Raw genomic sequence first — 21419 nt, forward strand, 5'->3', positions numbered from 1 at the left:
ATGACAAGGAGAGGCACCTCCCACAAGTAGTTGACGTTGAGGCTCCATAAGGAGGATGACATGTTATGAGTATGGACACATGAGGCTCTTTTGCTGGCCACTCTATTGCAATATACTTCAAGGCCCGCATAGTACGTTGGCCCTGTATTTTTCTTTGGGCAGTTGTTCTTTTTTCATGCATCCAACTTACTTATGTAACATCTTTGCAGTCTCATAGAGCCTTACAGATTTTCGTGGACGTTAATAACATCTTTCTTCTTTCTTGCTCTTTAATAGTCTGAGCTGTTTTCCTCCTCATTACATGGAAGCATTGTAAGATTGTCACACGCATGAATGTTTAGTTACCTTTTACCTAGGTTGTTTCCTCTTATCACATGATATAGCCACTTCATGCATGTATTGTAATACTTTTGGTTTCGTACTCTGTAGATGGTGTCTGTGTGTGTGTGTGTGTGTGTGTGTGTGTGTTGTGTGAGAGAGAGAGAGAGAGAGAGAGAGAGAGAGGATCATTTGAACAAGCTCTCTCAACAAACCTTTAGCTGAGAATATTTTACAAGAGAAATGCTCTATAACTAGCTCAATCCGTTTGCAGAAAAGTACAACCATCGTATTGTATACCATGGCACATGTCAAAAACCGCCACCATGTTTCACTTCTAAAAAAAGGTGAACTTTTCTCCCCAACAATTTTCTCAGCTCCTCGCATGCCTTGATTCCAATTTCTCTAAAATCAAAATCCTTGTCAGCTATAATCAAACATCTAGTCGCCGAGTTGGTTGGCACAGAGTAGTGGAATGACTGCAACATCTACAATCATGCCATGCTCAATTGTAGTAATAGGAGCAACTTACCTTATTTTAGAGCCACTTTTGCCAACAACAATTCTGCATTGGCCCTTCTTGGGCAGGTAAAAATGTTGCTCAATCTGCAGAGAACCATCCTCCAGCTCTTGCCAGTCAACAAGTTGCTGATCCAATTCATAAGGTATTTCCTACAAAAGAACGTAGCCCCCATTAGACCTGGGAGCAAGTTATATGTGGCCACAACAGATCCCACTCTAGCTTGAGCCTTGAATGATCTATACCTCGTGTACAAGGTCCAATAAATGCTCGCGTACTACCTCCATTGAAAGTGTCTTTATAGTCTCCTCATTCAGTGGGTTTGGTTCCTCTTCCCATGCCCTCAAAACGGCCTGCAAGCCACACCATAAAATTAGAACACGAGATCGTCAACATTTCATAAGCCCATTCACCTGCTTCAAGGTATACTAAAACAAATAACATAGAAAAAGCTACTGTTCATATGTTTTGTTATAACCAAATTAGCGATCATTCTTAGGCCTGGTTCACAGGTATCCGGCATCCAAGGCAGATGCAAAAAATTGATGCTGGCAGGTGGATGGCAACAAAGCAGCAATTGTCAGGAAAGCTGTTCAGGTGTCCTAGACATAAGGTAAATCATTTATAGGCCATCTTAACAACTCCTTGTAGCACAGCTGTAAAGCTAGCAGACCAACTAATCGACACAGGTGCAATTCACATATCCATGCTGTCGGAAGCATGTTGAGGCTGGACACATTTCAACACTCTTGGTGGTGGGACACTTCACAAGTGCACGCACCTCTTTTGCCAAATACCTCTTTGTGCCAACAGAATTCTTTGGAAGGACCAGCAGACCTTTGTGAACCAAGCAGTAAATGAAGCGTCTTTACTCTATTTTAGGGTGCCATCAAGTTGGCTCCTTGTGAACCAGGCCTTAGATAAGGACTCTTTACCCTATTAAAGGTTGCCCAAAGCAATCATGGTGTCCTCCAAAATTCTATAAAAGCACGGTGTGTGCATGGCAACCATGGTGGCCTCCAAAATCCTGTAAAAGTACAGTGTGTGCATGCACATGTAGCAAACCTGATCATTCAAGTAGTTTACAATGTCCTTAACACCTGAGCCCGTCAAAGCTGACACCATGAAGATGCTGCATTCATCAAAAAGTGAGTTCCCCCTGCTGGAATGTTGGAGAGAGAGAATATACAAAAAATAACGCATTCAATTCAATTGTGTCACCTTTCATAGCCAAGAAGCTTCTCAAATTGTTGAGCAAGTGGCAACAAATCCTTTTTGTTCTCAACAATGTCAACCTTATTCAATACCAGAACTCGCTTTGGATGTGGGTTCTCTTCCATTCCTAACCTTTCTACCAGTCTTAAAACTCTTTTATCTGGCCTGTAGACAGAAAAGTTCCGGGATGAAGAAACCAATATACTCCTAAAACAATATTAATGAACCAAGACAGCAACCAATGTAAACCTGCAAAATCATCACATACAAAGACAAAAAAGGTGCTCCCCAGCAATCATACAAAATAGCTAAACCAAGATAATTTATTTAAAAAACATGGTCAAGTGTACTAAAGGATATAGTGATGGGATCCATTATGTACAGTAAAGGATAAAACCTTTTCTCACTGACACAAAGTAGGGTCCCCAAAAGTTTGAGTAATATTACAAGAATCACAGCTATGCACCATTTAGCACTGAATTTCTCAGGGATGAATAGCAAATGGGGCTGCATAAACTAGGTGACTAAATGACCCACTGATTCCATGAAAATACTAAGCTATTTGTTTTTCATGGGATCAGTTTGTCATAAAGCACTGGAAAAGTGTATTTACCTTTTAAAAAAGTCTATCTAAGAAACTGTTTCCACATTCAGTTAATGATTACAGTTACAAGAGGAGACAGATCAGAGCTCTTATTAAAAGAAACGTAGGTTGCCTTTCTAAGACCCACCATAAATCTAAAGAGTTGTCTCTCTACTGATTCACGTGCACATTTGATGTCAGAGCTTTCAGCCACGATCTTGTGAAGGTGGTTCCAAATTGCAAATACGAATCTGCAAGCACATCAAGCTTAACTGGCTGGATATGTGGACACTCTTCAAGAAAGAACAACAGCACTGTGCTCTTTTTAGCTTAGGGCTTCTCAAAATTTTTCTTTTCTTGCCATTCTTCCATCTTGGTTGCCTGATTAGGGTCTTAGTGTCAAGATGGCATTGTATTTGGGGCAAAGTTTTATTTTGCACCCTACTTTCAGCTTAGGATCTTCCTTTCCTTGTGCCTGCTACTACCATACATATGGCAGAACCATTTCCAACCCAAGCCCAAGACTTGCAAGGGCATCTGATGGTCAAAGAGTTGTCTGAACCTTCCATGGAGCTAGAAGAGCACGAGAGTCGCTTCAATATGCATGGGACGCATAGGCGGTGTCCCCCCTCTCAGGATCCCTCTTCCTCCCTCAGTTCTTGTGCATCGTCTTCCAATCCCTAAGCCCGTCAGCGCTCCTCTTCTAGACACCATTGTTTGACTAAATTGTCGAAACAAGAGCATACCCAAATGATGAAGAGGCTGAAGCCTCCCAATCCCGATAGCTTTGAATGGATGAAAAAACATAGCTAAGCCCTAGGCTAGTCCCCGGCAACGGCACCAAATATGTTCAAGTCAAGAGCTTACCTTAGCCTTGCCAAAGCATGTGTCATTGGGTCTTGCCTTGGAGCTACAAAATGCAACTTCCCAATGTGGGAGCGCTACCTTTTCCATCACGTCCTCCATCTCTTCATGCCTCCATCTAGGCAGAAAGAGCTCTACTTTTATCCCATTGGCAAAGGAGTATTCCGGTGTGACAATGGAGTGTCTTTCGCGATGGTTCTCTCTCACAAAAGGCGCGAATGAAGAAGCTAATAGAAAGGAGAAACTTACAATTACAACTATTCAAACAAACATCCATAAGCATGTAAGAATCCCATACTATGCAAGCAAGCAAAAAGAGGGAAGAAGGGAAGCTCACAAGAAAACTATTGCAAGGAAATGATTGTGTGTTGCTTATTGTCAAAGCGCCTTGTACAAAGGTCTAGCATATATGGTATGCATAAAGATGAATATCTATAATACCCTACATGCTGTATGACTCTCTGCACCCTTGTAGTTGACAAGCAATGGCAACACTAAGAGCACAAGAAAACTTGTTTTCATCTCTAGAGATGCCATCCTTGGAAACAATGTGTCCAAGAATAACACCGAGTTGAACCCAAAATTGACATTTGAGGGGGTATAACGAGATGTGATAGAGTCTCCGCCTCTCAAAGACGAGCCGAAGTTGAGCAAGATGCTTCTTTCAGTTGAAATGCATGCATAGGTCATTAGTGATGCATCAAAAAAAAAAGCGTGTACTTTCCGCATAACTCGATCAAGTTATGTAAACACCCAATGAATAGTTGACACGTGTCCCTTGAAGCCTAATTTGTTTTTCCATTTTTCTTTCATGTATTTCAATCAAGTTATGCATAGAGCCAATCGATGCTTGTTTCTCGAGGTCCAAAAAATTCATATTTTTCATGTAACACAATCGAGTTATTCAGAAAGCTAATCACCTGACACGTGTCCCTTGATATTTAAAAAAAACCCCCCAACCCTAACTTGGTTGAGCTATAAAAAGTCCCTTTCTTAACCCTCATTCTTGAAGTACAGCTGGAAGATGGATGGTGAGACAATCACCAATTGGGCCTATCACTCTTGCAGTGGCTGGCAGATCAAAGAAATTTAGCTCCACATTGTTTGGAAAGCACAGCTCTCCTTTGGTGGAAGGACTAAACGCAAGCACACACATAGTATACCTAACTCTAACTGCATATTACGTACAAAGATGAAAGTCCAACAAAAAGTTTTGAATATATATCACGTGCTTCCTGCACTTAGATGCCACGTGGATGTTGAATTATGACCTAGGATTAGCTACTTGCATACAAGCTATGGTGGCTTGTATTGAAACGTGGCTATAGCACTGGAGCAAGAGAGAGAGAGAGAGAGAGAGAGAGAGAGAGAGAGAAGAGAAGAGAGAGAAAGACAATGCACAAATTAAGAGGCGGATTTGCACAGCTTAAATAATGTGACTTGTGTTGTATTTCTTCACTCAAGTACAATGCTTTTATAGGCTTAGAGCCTCTCTTACATAACATCACTACTTAGGTCAATACACGTATAATATCTAGATATTTAGGTGCTAATATTGGATTCACACACGCACATACATATGAAGCCTTTTTAGAGGCTATTCACAAACACTTATCATTTGTTACTTGGATAAAGCTTGTTCTCCAACACTTTCCCTCAAGCATTATTCTAGTACACACTTCATTTGGATAAATCTATATATATATATATATATATACCTAGATGAAACCAAGAACATACCCAAATTCACCATTAGGCAACGTGCATGTTATATACTCATGGTAGTCAACCCACAAGACTATATAACTATCAACTCCATTATGCATAGTATGGACTAGATACTACCACATCTCCACTAACGTCATCAGTGTCCAATAGTGAGTGTAGAACTCTGTTTCAAGATATACTCTCACACACGCACTCCACACACACACACACACACACACACATACATAAGAGCATATATTCACACAAAGGCCTTCGTACTGAGTTTTTGTCAAACCTCCGGAGATGCAAGGCAAACTCAGCCATAATGAAGCCTAGCACTAAGGGAAGTAGCAAATAGAAAGAATTAGTACAGCAAATAAGTAGCTGATAGGACAAATGCACCACTAAAGATAGAAAGAATAAGCACAATATCAATTGGCTATGACATAGTTTCACTTCTATCCCTTGAAGTAGAGTAAAATGGAAGTTAAGCCACTTTCTGTGTAGTAGACCTTTAAAAAGCCCATGAGTCTTCATACTCTGCAAAGTTTGCGTCTTCTTTGCAAGTGGCTTCTTCTTTCTAACTAACATTAGTCTCTTGTAAAAGCAATTGTTCTCATTGTGGTTGGTTTTCCACAATGTTTGCAAGGCTTCTTGGCATTGCAGTTCTTCTTTGCATGATTGTTTCTTCCACAGATGGAACACTTTTTACTTTGTAGTTCTTCTTTGTGAAGGAGGAGTTGTCCCCCTCAGCTTTGTTCTTTATCTTCCTTTCTTCTTCCTTGAAGGAGGTTATGACCCCTTCCAAGATAAGATATGGGATGTTCCTCAATGTAGTGATGGGATTCCTGTAAAGCTCTTCAAGCATGGACTTTACGAGTACTGCCAGGGCCACATCATCTTCAACTTGTACCTTTAGACTTACAAGCTGGTTCATTAAGGACTTCATCCTATTCACATGAGCATCAAAGCTCTCATGTGTATGCATTAAAAGACCATAGAACTCTATTTGCAAAGAAACTTTGGAGTTCTTTTCCTAAGCCCAAAAGGCTTGTCCAACTTTTCATAGGCTTCTTTGGAGGTAGGGAAATCTACATGATGGTGTATGAAATTATCAAAGAGGCCAAAGACTCTTTTAGCCCTAAGCTTTTCCATGCTTTCTGAGCTGCACCTTCAATCTCGAGCATCATGTCATTTTTTGCTCACGTGATATTTGAATCACAGTGAGGAATAATACCCACCAGAGGACAACCACACTCCACTAGCAAGCCATAATATACTATAAATCCAGGCAGCTTAGTTTTCAATGCCAATGTCTAATCTGTTACAAAAAACAAATGCCCCTAAAAAATTAGACTTTTAAGAAAATAGGGTTTTTTTTAATTAGGATTTTCAAAAATTAGGGTTTCCAAACAAGGGAATTTTGAAAAATGATGATGTAGCATGCTATAGCAACACTTCAATGCTTAATTTGTACCCTCAATTTTGAAAAACGATGGAGTAATTAAGGTTAATTTCTCTAATTAAGCAAGATTTTACAGAAAATTAAAAAGCCCCGAATTGATTTTACTTCCATGTGTAATGGTAGCTTTCTGGCTGAAGTAACTCTTGAAGATGTGCTTTGAGCCCCTCTATCAAGCTCTTGCAAGAAGGAGACACTGTTACTCGCTTGTTGATGAGCCTTTGTGGTTATTTTGGTGTTGCAAATCTTAGTGAGCGACAGTACGTCATGCCTACTTGTGTATGCAAAGGTGTTGCTGAATAATTTGCGCTTGTGAGAGTTGGTGTGCGAGTCGAATGCAATGCGCACACTGGAGAGGAGGCTCACAGTCGAGGCAGCATGGCTGGGTCAAGTTCTTCTTGACTTCTACAACTTGGTGTGGGCTCTACAACCCATGGAGGCGGCTGCAACGGCTCTGCACATTCAGTTGTGGCGGTGACGAGCAGCTCAGGCAGCGTGTGTATAGTGGAGGAATCAGCCACAAAATGTGGGGGCGAACATAGTGAATGCCAATGCTTTGATAACGACCGTTGAATTATGGCCTAGGATTAGCTGCCTGCACACAAGCTATGGTGGCTCGTACTGAAACATGGCTATGGCATTGGCACAAAGAGAGAGAGAGAGAGAGAGAGAGAGAGAGAGAGAGTGCACAAATTAAGAGATTAATTTGCACAACTCAAATGATGTGACTTGTGTTGTATTTTTTTACTCAAGTACAATGCTTTTATAGGCTTAAAGCCTCTCCTGCATGCCATCAATGCTTAGGTCAGTACAGGTATAAATCTAGATATTTAGGTGCACCCCTCTAAGGGTGGGTTCGCGCACACACATACACACAAAGCCTTTTAAGAGGATGTTCACACACGCACACTTATCATTTGTTACTTGGATAAGGCTTGTTCTCCAACACTGGGCATATCTGTACAGAACAAGTGCAAGCCTATGGTGGTTACATGGTCCCATGTGAGCCCTTATCCGGGGCGAGTCAACAAGGGATCCACTATAGAGCATCATGGCTAGGTGTACAAGTCCCATACATGGTCATGGTCAGTTGTGCATGTCCCCCACATGATTTCAGTGCATGTTCTGCACGTCTTTGTAACCCTCTGGATATGATGTACGGGCAATTATTAGGGATGCAGCCAGGTGTACGAGCACCAGTCTGGGTCTAGGAGTCAGTAGCCAAGAGTACAATGTGTGTGAACCCATATTTACATGGTAACTAGCAATACCAATAAGGGGATTGTGGACCAGCTATGGCTTGCGAACAAGGTGTGGCACAGTGGGCAGCCTTGCAGGCTTGCCCAGGACCCATTGGGGACCCACAGGAGCAGCCAGCCCTACGCAACCAGATTTGGGGGGCCACACACAAGAAAACACGTCATTGAATGATCATTTTGTCCTCTTTTTGTTGGTCTGCCAAGGTGCTGAATTCCATTAATCAAAGTATAATCCTTGTGTGTCAGCTTCCGCATGTTACAATATACAAAAGATACACGCTAGATCTCAACCCATATATGTGGTAGATGGCTATCCCTCAGCAAACCTTGGCTGTTGAAGATCCAATTCTAGCTCTCCAAACACGTCTTGTTTAAGCGCTCCTAAAGGTCACGCTCCAAAGTATTTGAGAGGATGAATAAAGCCCCCAAACCCCCTATTTATAGGGAAGGGGTTAGGCTGCTCAGCTAGTAGGGCTGGTCTGCCTGGTCGACCCCCAGGTGCTGCCTGACCTGCTGGACTCTTATTCAGGGCCACTCGGCACCTATTCAAGCTTCTCGCTTCAATGCACTCCTGCCCCGCCCTCTCCCAGGCTGCCTAAGTGTAACATGCTAACAAACATTGGAAGACTTAAAATGAGATTAACACAATTACTCACACATTGACAATGAATGGAATTGCAAACCCTAGAGTGGGGCACTTCCGTGAAGATGATGATGTTAATTCACGTGCTCACGGTATGTTGGTGAGTCTCTTGTCTACTAGCTGTCCATTGTCTCCGAGCACATACTACTCAACATGAATGACTCTCAGCCCTTGCCGTCTACTTATAGTGTCCTAGGCTAGTTGGCTGTGGCTTCAAGAGTCTAAATATAATAACACGAATGTCCAAAAATAATAAAACTGTCCACATTTGGCTGCTCATTGGATGCCTTGACCAAATACAATGTAATGGTTGAAGAGACTCAAATTGACCAAGACTCTACCATGGACATGCCCTTTAAACTCGCTAAATGGTGAGGACATGTCCATGTCACACCGCCAGAAGGTGTACACATGACATCCCCTCTTGCTTAACTTCACAGACATAATGTTGGAGGTCGAGCCCGTAGTTGGATCGACATCAAGTTGGAGCATAGGAGCATCATGTGCACCCTTGCTCCAAGTTAAGCAAGAGGGGATGTCATGTGCACACCTCCAACACACTGTCTCTCCTCACTGCCTCTTCGGGTACTATAGGTATTGGAACTAGCCCCTTTGCTTCCAGATGCTCTACTCGCATGATAAATTCCACGAAAACCTCGGGAACTGTTGAGGCACTCAACTCATCCTCAACGGATTCGGGGAGACATGCCTAAACCTCGAAATTTGATACAAGATCTGAGATGGGTTGTCCTTCTCTATCAGTATCAACTTCAAGCCGCAATGTCTGCACCTCACGATCATCCTCTAAAATCTACTCCTTACTTGGGAACATTGTCTCCGATGGCATTTCCTCTCTTGAAAGCTGTATGGCACACTCAGACACTGCCTCTTCTTGAGCTTCCTCCATGGGTGGACTCACCACCATACTTACTGCTTTTTTTGCTTGAATCTCCCGTCGGCATGCTGCCAACTGGTCTCCCAGCACTTCCGGCAATCAATAGTCCCCTCAATGAAATCCTCTTTTCCATTATGGAGAACATATACGTGATGGTCTCCTCCCAAATCCTTAACTCGTCAAAGTAAGAACAAGCTCCATGTCTACCATGAAGAGTTGCTTGATGTTTTTCTATAGTAATCGGCCCACAAATCCTAACCTTAGACTTCTACATGCTTCCTAGACTCCCTAGGACCATGCTAGGCTTTCCAGCTTTGCCCTATGTTGAAAACGAGCAAAACTTTGATGCCAAAACGCTCATTTAACGCAAAAAAGAATTCACTTGTTCCTAATTTTTCTTGCAAATCCTAAAACGTAATGTCACCATTTGGCCACCCAAGTGGTCTTCCCCTATTTCATGCCAAGGTACAGGAGACTAGGGAGCTTCATGTCGCCCGTATTGAGGCTAGGACTCACATCACCTACACAAGGCCAGGACATGGAACCTAATCTCACCTACAAATGACACGAGGCCTCGTGTCATTTGTAGTGTGGCCAGGACATGGAACCCACTCTCACAGACCTAGTTTAGGTTCCCAATGAGCCGGTTCCGTGCTCACGCATGAAGACCTACTACAGGAACAGGAGATATATCCATTGCATAATGCATATGCACTCTGCCTGCTTGAAACTGTTTTCACGTGGCTTGTTTTCGTGTGACTGCCTACTACAATGTGTCCAATTCACAGGCAAGGGACGCCCACCCATTAAACCTTGCGAATGCCCTATATTCTGACACGGTTTGGCATCAGGTGGTAAGTATTAATCTAGGTCTTTATTCTTTATTGTAAGGGTTTTATAACCTTTACTATTCACATTCATTAAAGTTGGGCACCGGCCAATGCCCGGGGCCCAATAGACCTTTGTGTGTGCAACCCCAAACCTGTGGAACCTTGTAAACACACATTAATGTGAACTCTTAAAAGAGGTTCCCACCCCAGTTTGAGGTGGCTATGCCACGTGGCACCCGGGGGTTGGACCCCTTCCACCTCAAGCCCACCAACCTCTCCTACGACTCGTATGCTCCTCTCCATCACACCACCTTGGTCAAGCGCATCACTACCAGGGCTCTTTTTATGCAAGTTTACTAGCTCCAAGAGCTTCCCTTGGCTGCCATACAGTACCTACTATAGCCGCCTATTGTGCCTGCTGTAGCCATCGTATAGTACCTACTATAGCTACCTACTGTACCTGGTGAAGCCGCCTGTTGTACCGGCTATAGCCACCTACTGTACTTCATGTAGCCGCCTACTATACCTGCTGAAGCCGCCTATTGTAGCCGCCTAATGTACCTATTCAAGCCGCCTATTGTACCTAGGTAATGCTATGTCTCCCAAAATAAAGTCTTATGTGCACAAAGATGAGGCTTCCGTGACTTCCAAGCAAGCCTCGACCTTGCATGGGTCAGGAAAAGGAAGGGATGTACATGGCAAAGAGAGTGGCAAACATGATATAAATGTACATGTGATGCAGGCTTCCCATGGGGAAAGTGATAGGCATGTTACCCGCCCTGCTTTGCTATGGAATTGGCTAGAGATGAGCCCCATCATGGGCTGAAAGTTGTGCAAAATGTTGGGACAGCCAAAGCTGATTATGTAACATCTACTACTCATCCCATCGAGTGTGTACATGGTGAACGAGTCTCATGCAAAGACCCTTATGCAAATGCAAGTACTGGGAGGCCGCCTTTGCACAAGTCACCATTGCATAGGGCACATGCCTCTGCCTGCATATTTTCAGTACCACTCTTTATATCTTTCACAAAAGGTTCAACATGCTGTCTACGGTTTTTCTAGTTATGACCAGCTACATGATGTACACATAACCTAAGGCCCAAAACCTTGCGGCTTTAGCTAGGCAGCATTATTTTGTCTTTTTCATCTACATCTACCACCTTCTCCTACCTTAAAAAGTGCCTCACTGAAGCTCCCATTCTCATCCCACCGGACTGGACACTCATCTTCCACATCCATATAGATGCAAGCCTCACTGCTGCTGTGGGCGCGGTCCTCACTAAACCTAGTGTGGAATACAAGATGGACAGACTAATCTACTATGCCAACTACTTCCTCACACCCGCTGAACATAACTACACCATTGAGCGGGAAGGCTTCTATGCATGTCAAAAGTTCCAACACTATCTCTTGGGCTCCCACTTCATTGTCATCTCAGACCACCGTGCTCTCAAATATCTTCTCAAACAAGAGCGACTGCAGTCCTGCAAGGTAGTATTGTGTGGTGAGTATCAAGACCGGAGTTGTAGACCAGTTGAAGTCCAGATTTGAACTTCCTTTTCTTCTCGGGTTCACCCATAGACAAGAATGGCGAGACCTCTAAGTAGATCTTCAAAAACTTCTGCACAAACTCATTGTGCTTCTACTCAATCTTATCCCACTTCCTCATGATCTTCTCCACGACATTGGGAGGTAAGAGTTGTGCATACTATCTCTCTTTAAAGTCCTCCCATGTTTGAACAGGGTTGCTTGAGAGCTTTTCTGTGATCCACCAATGGGCAACTGAGCCCTTTAGGAACATGCTCACATAGCGAATCTTTGATTTCTCAAAGAATCGCTCATCAATGTAGGCAATGTCAAAGTTGGCTATAAAAGCCATTGCTTGCATCATAATCACCATGATGAGCTTTAAACTCTACAGATTTGTCACGTGCTTTAAATTCTTTGAGTCTCTTGGCATGGTGACCCTCATCTTCCAGCTTTCTCTTCCTCTTATCCAATGGGGCAGCAGTAGGTGCATGCATATGACCTTGGCGAGAAACATGCGACAGATGCCTCTCAGAGAAAGCACAAGTTTAGCCTCACTTCGGAGCAAAGGGAGCAACATGCCTGTGGTAGCAAAGATCACATGTTTCGGGAGTGTCTTAAGCGTAAAAGTAAGGACAATGAGAAGCATCGAAAGCCAAATGTGCATGTCATTCCCGATGTGCAAGGGAATACATGAAATGAAGACAAAGAGAGGATGATTTGCAAAGCTTGGGAAATGCTCAAGGATCAGCTCGCACTCTATATGTTTGATGATTGTGCCATAGATAACTTCATTGAACATTGATGTAGGAGACATGGGACCCTATATTGAGATGGAGGCCACTTTTGTGGGCAAGCAAGTGCAAGTAACCCCTATCTTTGGAAAATTGTGCATACACATCCAGGGTATCTTGATCATGAGAATTTCTTGGTTGCACAATTGCAGGGATGATATGTATAGTTGGGCAAGCCATGGCATCAGCCACGAAAAGAGTATAAAACTAACTAGATTACTTTTATGCATAAGGGACACATGCATGTTATTGTTATTGATGCTAGCCAAGAGGGAAACTCCATCCCAATTGTATCTCATACTCAAATTAATAAAGCAATGAAAAAGAGTGTTTCTGCGTACTTGGTTTTTGTACGTGAAAATGTTAAAAATGATGATGTACAGGTAGACACTCTTGCGAGTGAGGGGCTGAAATGTTTAGATGCATACAAAGATTGTTTTGCAAATTCATTGCCAAGAGAGTTACCTCCTAAGAGACCCAAGGAATCAGGATCACCGCATTGATTTGGTGCCGGGTAGCTCCCCACCAAATAGATCTACATGTAGAGTAAGCAGAGCACATCCTCTACTCCAGTCGGCCAGCTCCTCTACTCCAGTCGGCTAGCCCTCCTCACCTATAAATAGGTGGGGCTGGCCTCTCATTTCTCATTCAGTCTTGTACATATTTTGCTCTCTCACTTATGAGACTATCTGTGTCTCTTGCTTGGGACTGTTTTGCTTCAGTATATTCAGCATAGTTGCTCCATATCTCTCTCTCTCTCTTGCACTCTCTATTCAGCACACTCTAGTGCCCCTTTGCTTCCGCTTTGTGCACTCTTTCAATACCTGCCTGCTGCAGACTGCACCCGCCTGTTGTACCTGCCTGCAGACTGCACCTGCTTCTTGTGCCTTTGTTGTACCTGCCTGCAGACTGCACCCAACTGCTTGTACCTTTGTTGTACCTGCCTGCAGACTGCACCCGACTGCTGTACCTGAACAATACCTACTGTACCTGTGCTGTACACGCCTGCTATACCTGAACTGTATCTGCCTACTCTGCTGTACACACCTAGTGTACCAGATCTATGCCTGCTAAACTATACCTGCAAAGTTGTACCTACTATACTTGCATCTATACCAACGATACTAATTGTACTTGATGTACCTGCATTTGTACCAACATTACCGGCTGTACCTGTTGTACCAGCTATACCTCTTTGTACCTGTTGCTTACACCAATTAGGAGTACACAAAAAGGGAATGATCTTCTCCGCTGAGGTTTGAATTAAAACCTTTGCCAGGTATTTGTTTCTATATTTTATTTCAAATCCAGATAAAAATTAAAGTTAAATGTTTTTTTTACAAGCTTTGCTAGGCAAGTTTCACCTCCAGCTGCCTACACCTTAGAAGGCCATTGGGATAGTGATTTTTCTCATGAATGCCCTGACCACGCCCTCACCTTTAAGAGGAGCTAGTGGTCTTGTGGGTATAAGGAAAAACAAGGAGCAAAGCTGACTTGGGAGCACCTCGTATTTCTCCCACCGCGGTGTTTCACCTCGCCAGATGTTAGTACGGGCGTGCCTATTGGTGCACGGTTCCGGAAGACCAGTGAGGGCAGGCGTTCACCCAGTGAAGATGGGAAACTGCCTGTGATTTGGACTACTGCGACAGTTGATTCTTCACCGACAAAAACTTGTTGTATTTCATTGTTCTCACTCCATGTCATGGAGGAATCTAGCCATGAGGCCCATGAACACTTGTACATACAAATACTCCAAAAAATACAAACTGTATTGAGGGGGGACCGGCCCTTTCCGGCCCCAGTGTTGGTGCCAAGTGTTCTTGGTCATTTTCAGCTTTAATGTTGTTAATAATGTCCATTGTTGGAATTAGTTAAGTGATCTAAAAATGTGTATTTTGTCTTCCGATTTGTAGGCTTCCTATAGGAAGCAGTTACAGCCTCTTTTGGAGAGCTCTGTTTGACAATATGGACACTAAGCTCGACTTCTCATTGGCTTTTACCCCCAAACGGTTGGGCAAAGTGAGGCTGCAAATTCAGTTGTGTTGGATCTCCTCAAATGCTATGTTTGCAAACCGGAAAACAGCTTGGGAGAAGTATGTACCACAATCCACTAGGAGAGTTTGCATATAACAATATAGTGCATGTCTCCACGACAAAGGCCCCATTTGAGATTGTTCATGGCAAAGTGATATTGCCACCCATCCTACGCACTAAGGATGAGATCTTTGCAACTGATCAGTATGTCATAGATCTTAATGTTGCCTTTGCACAAGTGTATACAGCCATTGCTCGTTCACAGGATAAGCATAAGAGGGTTGCCGACATGCATAGAAAAGGAGGGGGACATCAAAGAGAATGATTGGGTATTGCTGAAATTTGAGAAAGCAAGACTCCGTAATAGGCCATGAGAGGAGGGAGCATGCCCTAAGCTCTCTACCAAGTATTACGGACCTTTTAAGGTGATCAAGCAGATCAATAAGGTTGCTTTCCGGCTTGCATTGCCTGATCATTCGAGGATTCACAATGCCTTTCATGTGAGAAGTACGTGGAGCCAGAACTAGAGCCTGTCACAAAAGAGCGGCCAGAGGTTGATGAGCTAGAGGAAGTTCTTCAACCTGAGCAGATTATGTTTCACAACGAGAGAAAGCTACATGCCGGTAAGCTTTCCAGGTGATACCTTTCCGGTAAGCTTTCCAGGTGATACCTTGTGAAGTTCAAGAACTATTTGCCTATCGATGCAAAATGGGTTGATGAAGACTACTTCAAAGATTACCCACAGCTTCTTCAGGCATATTTGGAGGCTTTTCAATTGAGGTCAACTATTTAGAAGCTGAGGGGATGATGTCACCATTTGGCCGCCCAAGTGCTCTTCCCCTATTTCATGCCAAGGTACGGGAGGGAGGCCACGGAGCTTCGTGCACTTGGTGGCAAATGCCCTATATAGAATTGACTTGTTTTCGCATGACTTATTTTCGCGCGAAATTCGAATGCCCTATATTGTGACCTGGTTTGTGGCATGTGAACAAGTTGTTAAGTATAAGTCTAGACCTTTATTCTTTATTGTAAAGATTTAACCTTTATTGTTCACATTCATTAAAGTTGAGCACCAGCCACTGGCCAGTACCCGGGGCCCAATAGACCTTTGTGTGGGCAACCCCAAACCTGTAGGCACCCTTAACCTTGTAAACACACATTAATGTGTGAACTCTTACAAGAGATGCCCACCCCAGTTTGAGTTGGGCTGTGCCACATGGCACCTGGGGTTTGGACCCCTTCCACCTCAAGCCCAACTCCTAGCTCTATATAGGGCACCCTCACGCCCAACTCCGAGCTCACACCTTTTGCTGCTAGTTAGCACCGAGCTTTTGCTACTTCCTCCATAGGAGCCCAATGCATCATACTCTACCCTCGTGTATTCCCACTAACTTCTGTCCCCTTTACAAGTTAGGGCCACAGCAGGCGATGTTTTCTCTGTTCTAAACCTGAACACTAGCTATGACACTTGCAATACTATAGTATCTTAAACTAATGCATGTGACATGAATCATCTTTCAATGTGCACACCTACCCAAGTTTAAACACAATTTATGGGCAGAATTAAGATTTGTATGACAGCAAACAGTAGATAACAGTTAACAGAATCAAGACACTCACTTGTAAATTTGACGATAGGCATCCACAAGAACTAAAAGAACCTCACAATGAGAAAATAACTGCCATGCGCTTTCAGAGCGCCGTCTTGTATCTGTCTTAGAAGGCCTTCCTAAGATATCCAAGACCAACCCAGGTGTGTCGTATAACAGCTGCAATAAGAAAACATTCACAGCATGAGATAAATAAGGCAGCTGTTACAAAAAATGAACAGAGCTTAGCAATCTGAATTATTCTGGGCTTCAACAAAGTTTCTGCGGAGCCCACAATTTGTGTGTTGCCTTTAGTGACAACTCCAAGGATCTCACTCAGAGTAGTGTTTCGTTTCCGAGAGACAGCTGCAACTTTAGTGCCAACCTGTAGGCGCATAAGCACAAGTAAATTAAACGTTAGAAAGAATTAAAGCTACAACATTCACCAGCGAATCTACACTATCATGCATGCACACGTGGTATATGTACATACTCACATATTTATGTATGTATGTAGAAAACATATATATATGTGTGTATATGTGCATGTGTATAAATGAAATGAAATGTTATATTAACGTCTTCAAAAGGCCAAAGTGACCTATGAGACCAAAGTTACAACCATGTGACATCTGATACACTGTCTGGAAAAGAAAAGAAAGAACTGAAGGTAAGTATCTAGCCCTACAATACATCAGTAGGGAGCATCCGGAAGCAGCAACTAGGGAGAGTGGGAAGCTAATGCTACTAGTCAAAATGCAGTACATGAGTACATGGATACATGAATACATGAATATGGGGGAGTACAAAAGTGACAGTGAGTACAACAGTATATGGCTGGAGTGGTAATCATCCTAGGAGCTCTAGCATGGGTCTCTGCCGGATGGCCTGGATATCTGCCATAGTGAGATGCCTGGATATAAAGAGAGAGAAAGAGAGAGAGAGAAAGAAAGAAAGAAAGAAAGATATATTAACGTCTAAGAGAGGCCAAAGTCGGCCTATGAGACAAAAAATAATACAACTGTGTTCTTCCGATCATCGGAAGAAAAGAAAGAAAAGAAAAAGTGTGCATGTGTTTGGATACAACTGTGAATCATCATGGATCGGTGGAGCCCATATACAAACAATATAAGGGGGGGTGGGGATGTGGATGGAGTGCTAAGGCAAGATGCATCTCTATATGCTAAAGGGGTAGTACAAGCTAAAGGGGTAGTACAAGCATGCTATGCAGATCTATGTCTAACTCCATCCAGTGCCATAAGAGGGATATAAGATATCATACATCGCCGATGCTGAGGCTGTGAATGGCGTGAACATGTACCCTGAGTCTGTATGAAAGTGAGCTAGCCTCTCCTAGTCTCCATCTGGTGTCTCATTCGGATAGCTGCTATCTCTCGGTGACGGAGTCGGGGTGCTCTATGTCCAGTCTGTCTAGGTCTCCTCCTGGCTCTCAATTCCTCTGCTCTCTGTGCGGTCACCCCACATGGTACATCAGCTGGCACTGGCATAGCTCTCTGGAAGAAATCTGTGAGCTGGGACTGTCTTCCACCCCTAGTGGGAGCAGGTGTCTGGAGGAGTCTCTCTCGAGAACTATGAAGCTCTAGTAGTACTCTGCCAAGCTGTCGCTGGTCCGAGGCCTCCATCAACTGATGTAGTGAAGAGTGCTCCTCAAACAATCCTGCATATCTATCTCTGACCCCCTGGTGGGCTCTACATCTACATACAAAGTAGATGTATGTAGAGCCCATGCATGCGGTGCATGTGTGCATAGTGTATGTATGTGTATAAAGAGAGAGAAAGAGAGAGAGACAGTTCATGCATGCGGTGCATATGTGTGCATAGTGTATGTATGTGTGAATATATTATGTATACATGTATGTATGTAGCTATGTAGTGTAAGTAGGTATGCACATACATACACACACACACTTATATATATATACATTTCTAACATGAGAGACAATGTATGAGATTCAAGACTTTATTGAAAGACCAATTACAATTACAAGAGAACACACCATGAAGTTTGTAAGGGACGACTTGCCAGCATTAACAGCCCCAATAATTCCCACCCTTAGAGAGTGTTGCTCATCTTCTGGTATTGGCCCATCTTTCTCCTCATCAGGCTCATCTAGAGCAGCACTAATCAATTCATCCGCCATCAACTTTCTAACTTTGTCCTTCTCTTTCTCTGGCAGTTTGTGAAAAGCATCCTTCTCAATTCCTCTCAGTACTTCTTGTGGGGTGATGACTTCAGCACCATCATCTTCTGAATCGCTATCCATGTCATATGGCATAGCTTCATTATCATCATCACCCATTCCGTCACTTGCATCTTCAGAACCATCATCCATATCGTAAGGAGCACCCTCCCTGTCATCACTGCTATTATCAATGCTGTGAGATCTTCCTTCGGTATCACTATCTGTTTGATTTTGAAGCTGTTGAATCTGACCCTTAGATGTGTGTCTGAAGCTGTTGTTTACATGTCGGCTGTTCCCCCTAGTGCCTCTTGAAAAGCTTGTGGTGAGGGCCTGTATAAACATATAGCAAACTGTTCGTTAGAGAACATATCGCCCCAAACCAAGAGATGAGCATTTAGTGCTCAAATTACCCAGTTTAGATGATTCTCGTTGAACTTAAATATGTAGAAGTGTATGCCATGCCGTAATAACAAGTAGACAAAAACTCTCTAAATTGACTCAAAATCAACTGTACATTGTGTACATATCATGCTAAGGAAGCAAGCCGGTAATAATTATTCATGCCACATAAACACGATAGACACAATGCTAAACACATGATCTTTTACAGCAAGAAACATTTGCTCAACTTTGCACAAGTGTAGCTTCAACTGCTGAGAAACTTACGTACAAGAGAGCAGCCATTTCCTTGAAATTGTGTTCTTACTATAAAAGCCCAAGTGGTAAGGGAAGCAGTGAAGACACCCGCATGAACTTAGTGAGACTACAAATGGGAGTTTGTGAGCTGCAACATACACAGATGAACAAAAGAAAATTTTACAGAGCTGTGGACCCATCTGCAATGCAAGTAGAATTTCAAATGAGTTTTGAACATTGTGTTGCCCTAGGGTGAGGTTTCAAATGTGAGGATTTATAGTAGTGACCATGTGAACTAGGGACGCTGGGGCACTTTTTACTTTCGTGTTCCCCCACATGTAAACCATAGTCACCAGAAACGGGAAACACGAAAGGATACGGCACAGAAACGAAAACGGGAACGGTAGGAAACGGCACATATACTTGATTAATTAAATTACCAAAACTAGTAATTACAAACTCAACAGCCAAACTTTCTCAAATTTGCATAAAAGAGCACAGATTTAGAGCAAGAAAAGAGAGGACACCTCAAGATCAAGTGAATTTCCTGTTACAAACTACAATGCAAATACATCAACCAAGTTTGGAACTCATGAGTAGACTCAAACTTGCGAGAGATGCACATCATGTGAGCCCAAATCATCATAATCTAGAAAGTCGTTGGAACCGTAATCCCCTGCTTCGTTGGAACTAGCTATCGGGTCAGGCAATAAAGTGGACTCCTCTGCCTCTGAACCTTTCTCATCCTCCTCTGACCAATGCTTCCAAGATTGGGGTTCTCATAACGCTCAAGAAGATGCAAATTGGCGCTCACAAAAATTAGATCATTGGTCTTTTGAGTGCCAAGCCGGTTTCGCTTTTTTGAAGTGATATGGTTAAATGAGCTCCATAGTTGCTCCAAACAAGAGGAACTGACCGCCTAGCTCAGAATCTTGATGGCCAACTGTTGCAACTCTGGCGGGATGCAACAAGGCCACAAGACCATGGATAGGTCTATACATCCACCACCACCTCTTCTCCACAAGCGCCACAAGCGAATCGAGTCATGGAGTGGGTGGAGGTTCGATGGGATCCCTAGAATGCAAAAAGGCCACTTTAAGGTTAATAAGTAGTAAGTATTAAGTATTAAGGAAAAAGAAAGAGATTTAAAAACGAGAAAAAATAAAGAGCAAGGAGAACCGAGAAGGCCCATGGGACCTCGGTTTACCTAATCCCCTCCATAAGAATGTCGGGGTCCTCCTCACCAAGCACGGTGATCGTACGAATCTCGGCTAGGGCCTCTCACACATGAAGTAGGTGAGTAGCCCCAATGTGGAGCCCTCCATGTCGGCCATGCGCAAAACCCTATACAAGGGAGTCACCGCAATGACAATGGCACGCACCTCGTGCCAAAAGGACTCTCTCATGCATAGCCGTTGAACTCATTGCTAAAGAGAGAGAGAGAGAGAGAGAGAGAGAGAGCCTAGGCCCTAGAGGGCGGGACTCGGGAGAGAGCGAGCTTGAAAGTTAAGAGCTTGAGAGAGGGAGAGAGGTAGGGAGGGGAGAGAGATGAAATCAAATCAAATGTCATATTAACGTCTTCAAAAGGACAGAATGACTTACGAGACGAAAGTTACAATCAAAGGTCCGATACAAGCTATCTGTGGAACAAGAAAGATAATATAAAGAGGGGTACGATCAGATGAGTGATAGCATCCAAGGAGGGGAGTCATTGGAGAAACTCTCACATGGGACACTGTAACATGAGGCTAATCTCTCATCCGAGGTAAAGTGCCTGGTACACCTCTGCTGATACCTGGCTATGATCAGTTGTATCCTCCGGTGCATACGAGATCTCCTGTTGAGTCCTCTAGGTCCTCTGCTATGTAGAAGCGCCTCTCTGTGCAGGCATAGCTCCAATAAGAAAAGTCCAAGGCATCTCTGGTCAATGAAGTCCATCACTCTGGAGAAGGGTCCGAAACCCTCTCTGAAGATACAGTGAAATCTCCCTCAGATCGCATAGTAGACTCAACAGTGGCATATATAGTGCTCCTCTGTCTCAGGCGCCATGTTGCACAAGCGACAGATGCACTCCTCTGCAAGCAGTCTTTATTGTCCATATCTACCAGTCTCAATCAATAACTGGCGGTAAGAAGTGTGGAACTGTCCAATAGCACATCTAATACCATGTGAAGTGTGTGTGTCCATGTATCTCGGGCGAATGATGAACCTATCCTCAATGGTATGGAGAAGATGATCTCTATAGAAAGCCATCTTCGTCCCTAACTCCTGTGTCAGTGAAAGCCACGTCCTCTCATTGTCCAACCTAGTGAGATCGTGTCTGATGATCTTGCTAA

At 43.4% G+C, this 21419-nt stretch overlaps 1 protein-coding gene across 3 annotated transcripts in view; it reads right to left on the reverse strand.

Annotated features, from left to right (window-relative positions):
* Nucleotides 1–509: 509 nt before the first annotated feature.
* LOC147639081 (GTP-binding family protein) overlaps nt 510–21419 on the reverse strand; it is an 81354-nt gene continuing 60444 nt past the window's right edge. The window contains exons 2-10 of one of the 3 annotated variants that reach the window (XM_086787255.1): nt 19114–19231; nt 18262–18777; nt 16539–16628; nt 16275–16423; nt 2060–2218; nt 1904–1970; nt 1084–1191; nt 851–990; nt 510–723 (exon numbers count right to left, since the gene is read on the reverse strand). In XM_086787255.1, the coding sequence (XP_086643381.1) occupies nt 630–723; nt 851–990; nt 1084–1191; nt 1904–1970; nt 2060–2218; nt 16275–16423; nt 16539–16628; nt 18262–18777; nt 19114–19131 (1341 nt within the window). In that variant the 5' untranslated portion in view covers nt 19132–19231 and the 3' untranslated portion in view covers nt 510–629. The remainder of the gene's footprint in view (nt 724–850; nt 991–1083; nt 1192–1903; nt 1971–2059; nt 2219–16274; nt 16424–16538; nt 16629–18261; nt 18778–19113; nt 19232–21419) is intronic. The other 2 variants (XM_086787260.1, XM_086787249.1) reach the window with 2 other exon arrangements.

Source organism: Cibotium barometz, chromosome 4 (assembly GCF_041138505.1).
Source record: "Cibotium barometz isolate CiBa-2024 chromosome 4, ASM4113850v1, whole genome shotgun sequence".
Lineage (NCBI taxonomy): Eukaryota > Viridiplantae > Streptophyta > Polypodiopsida > Cyatheales > Cibotiaceae > Cibotium > Cibotium barometz.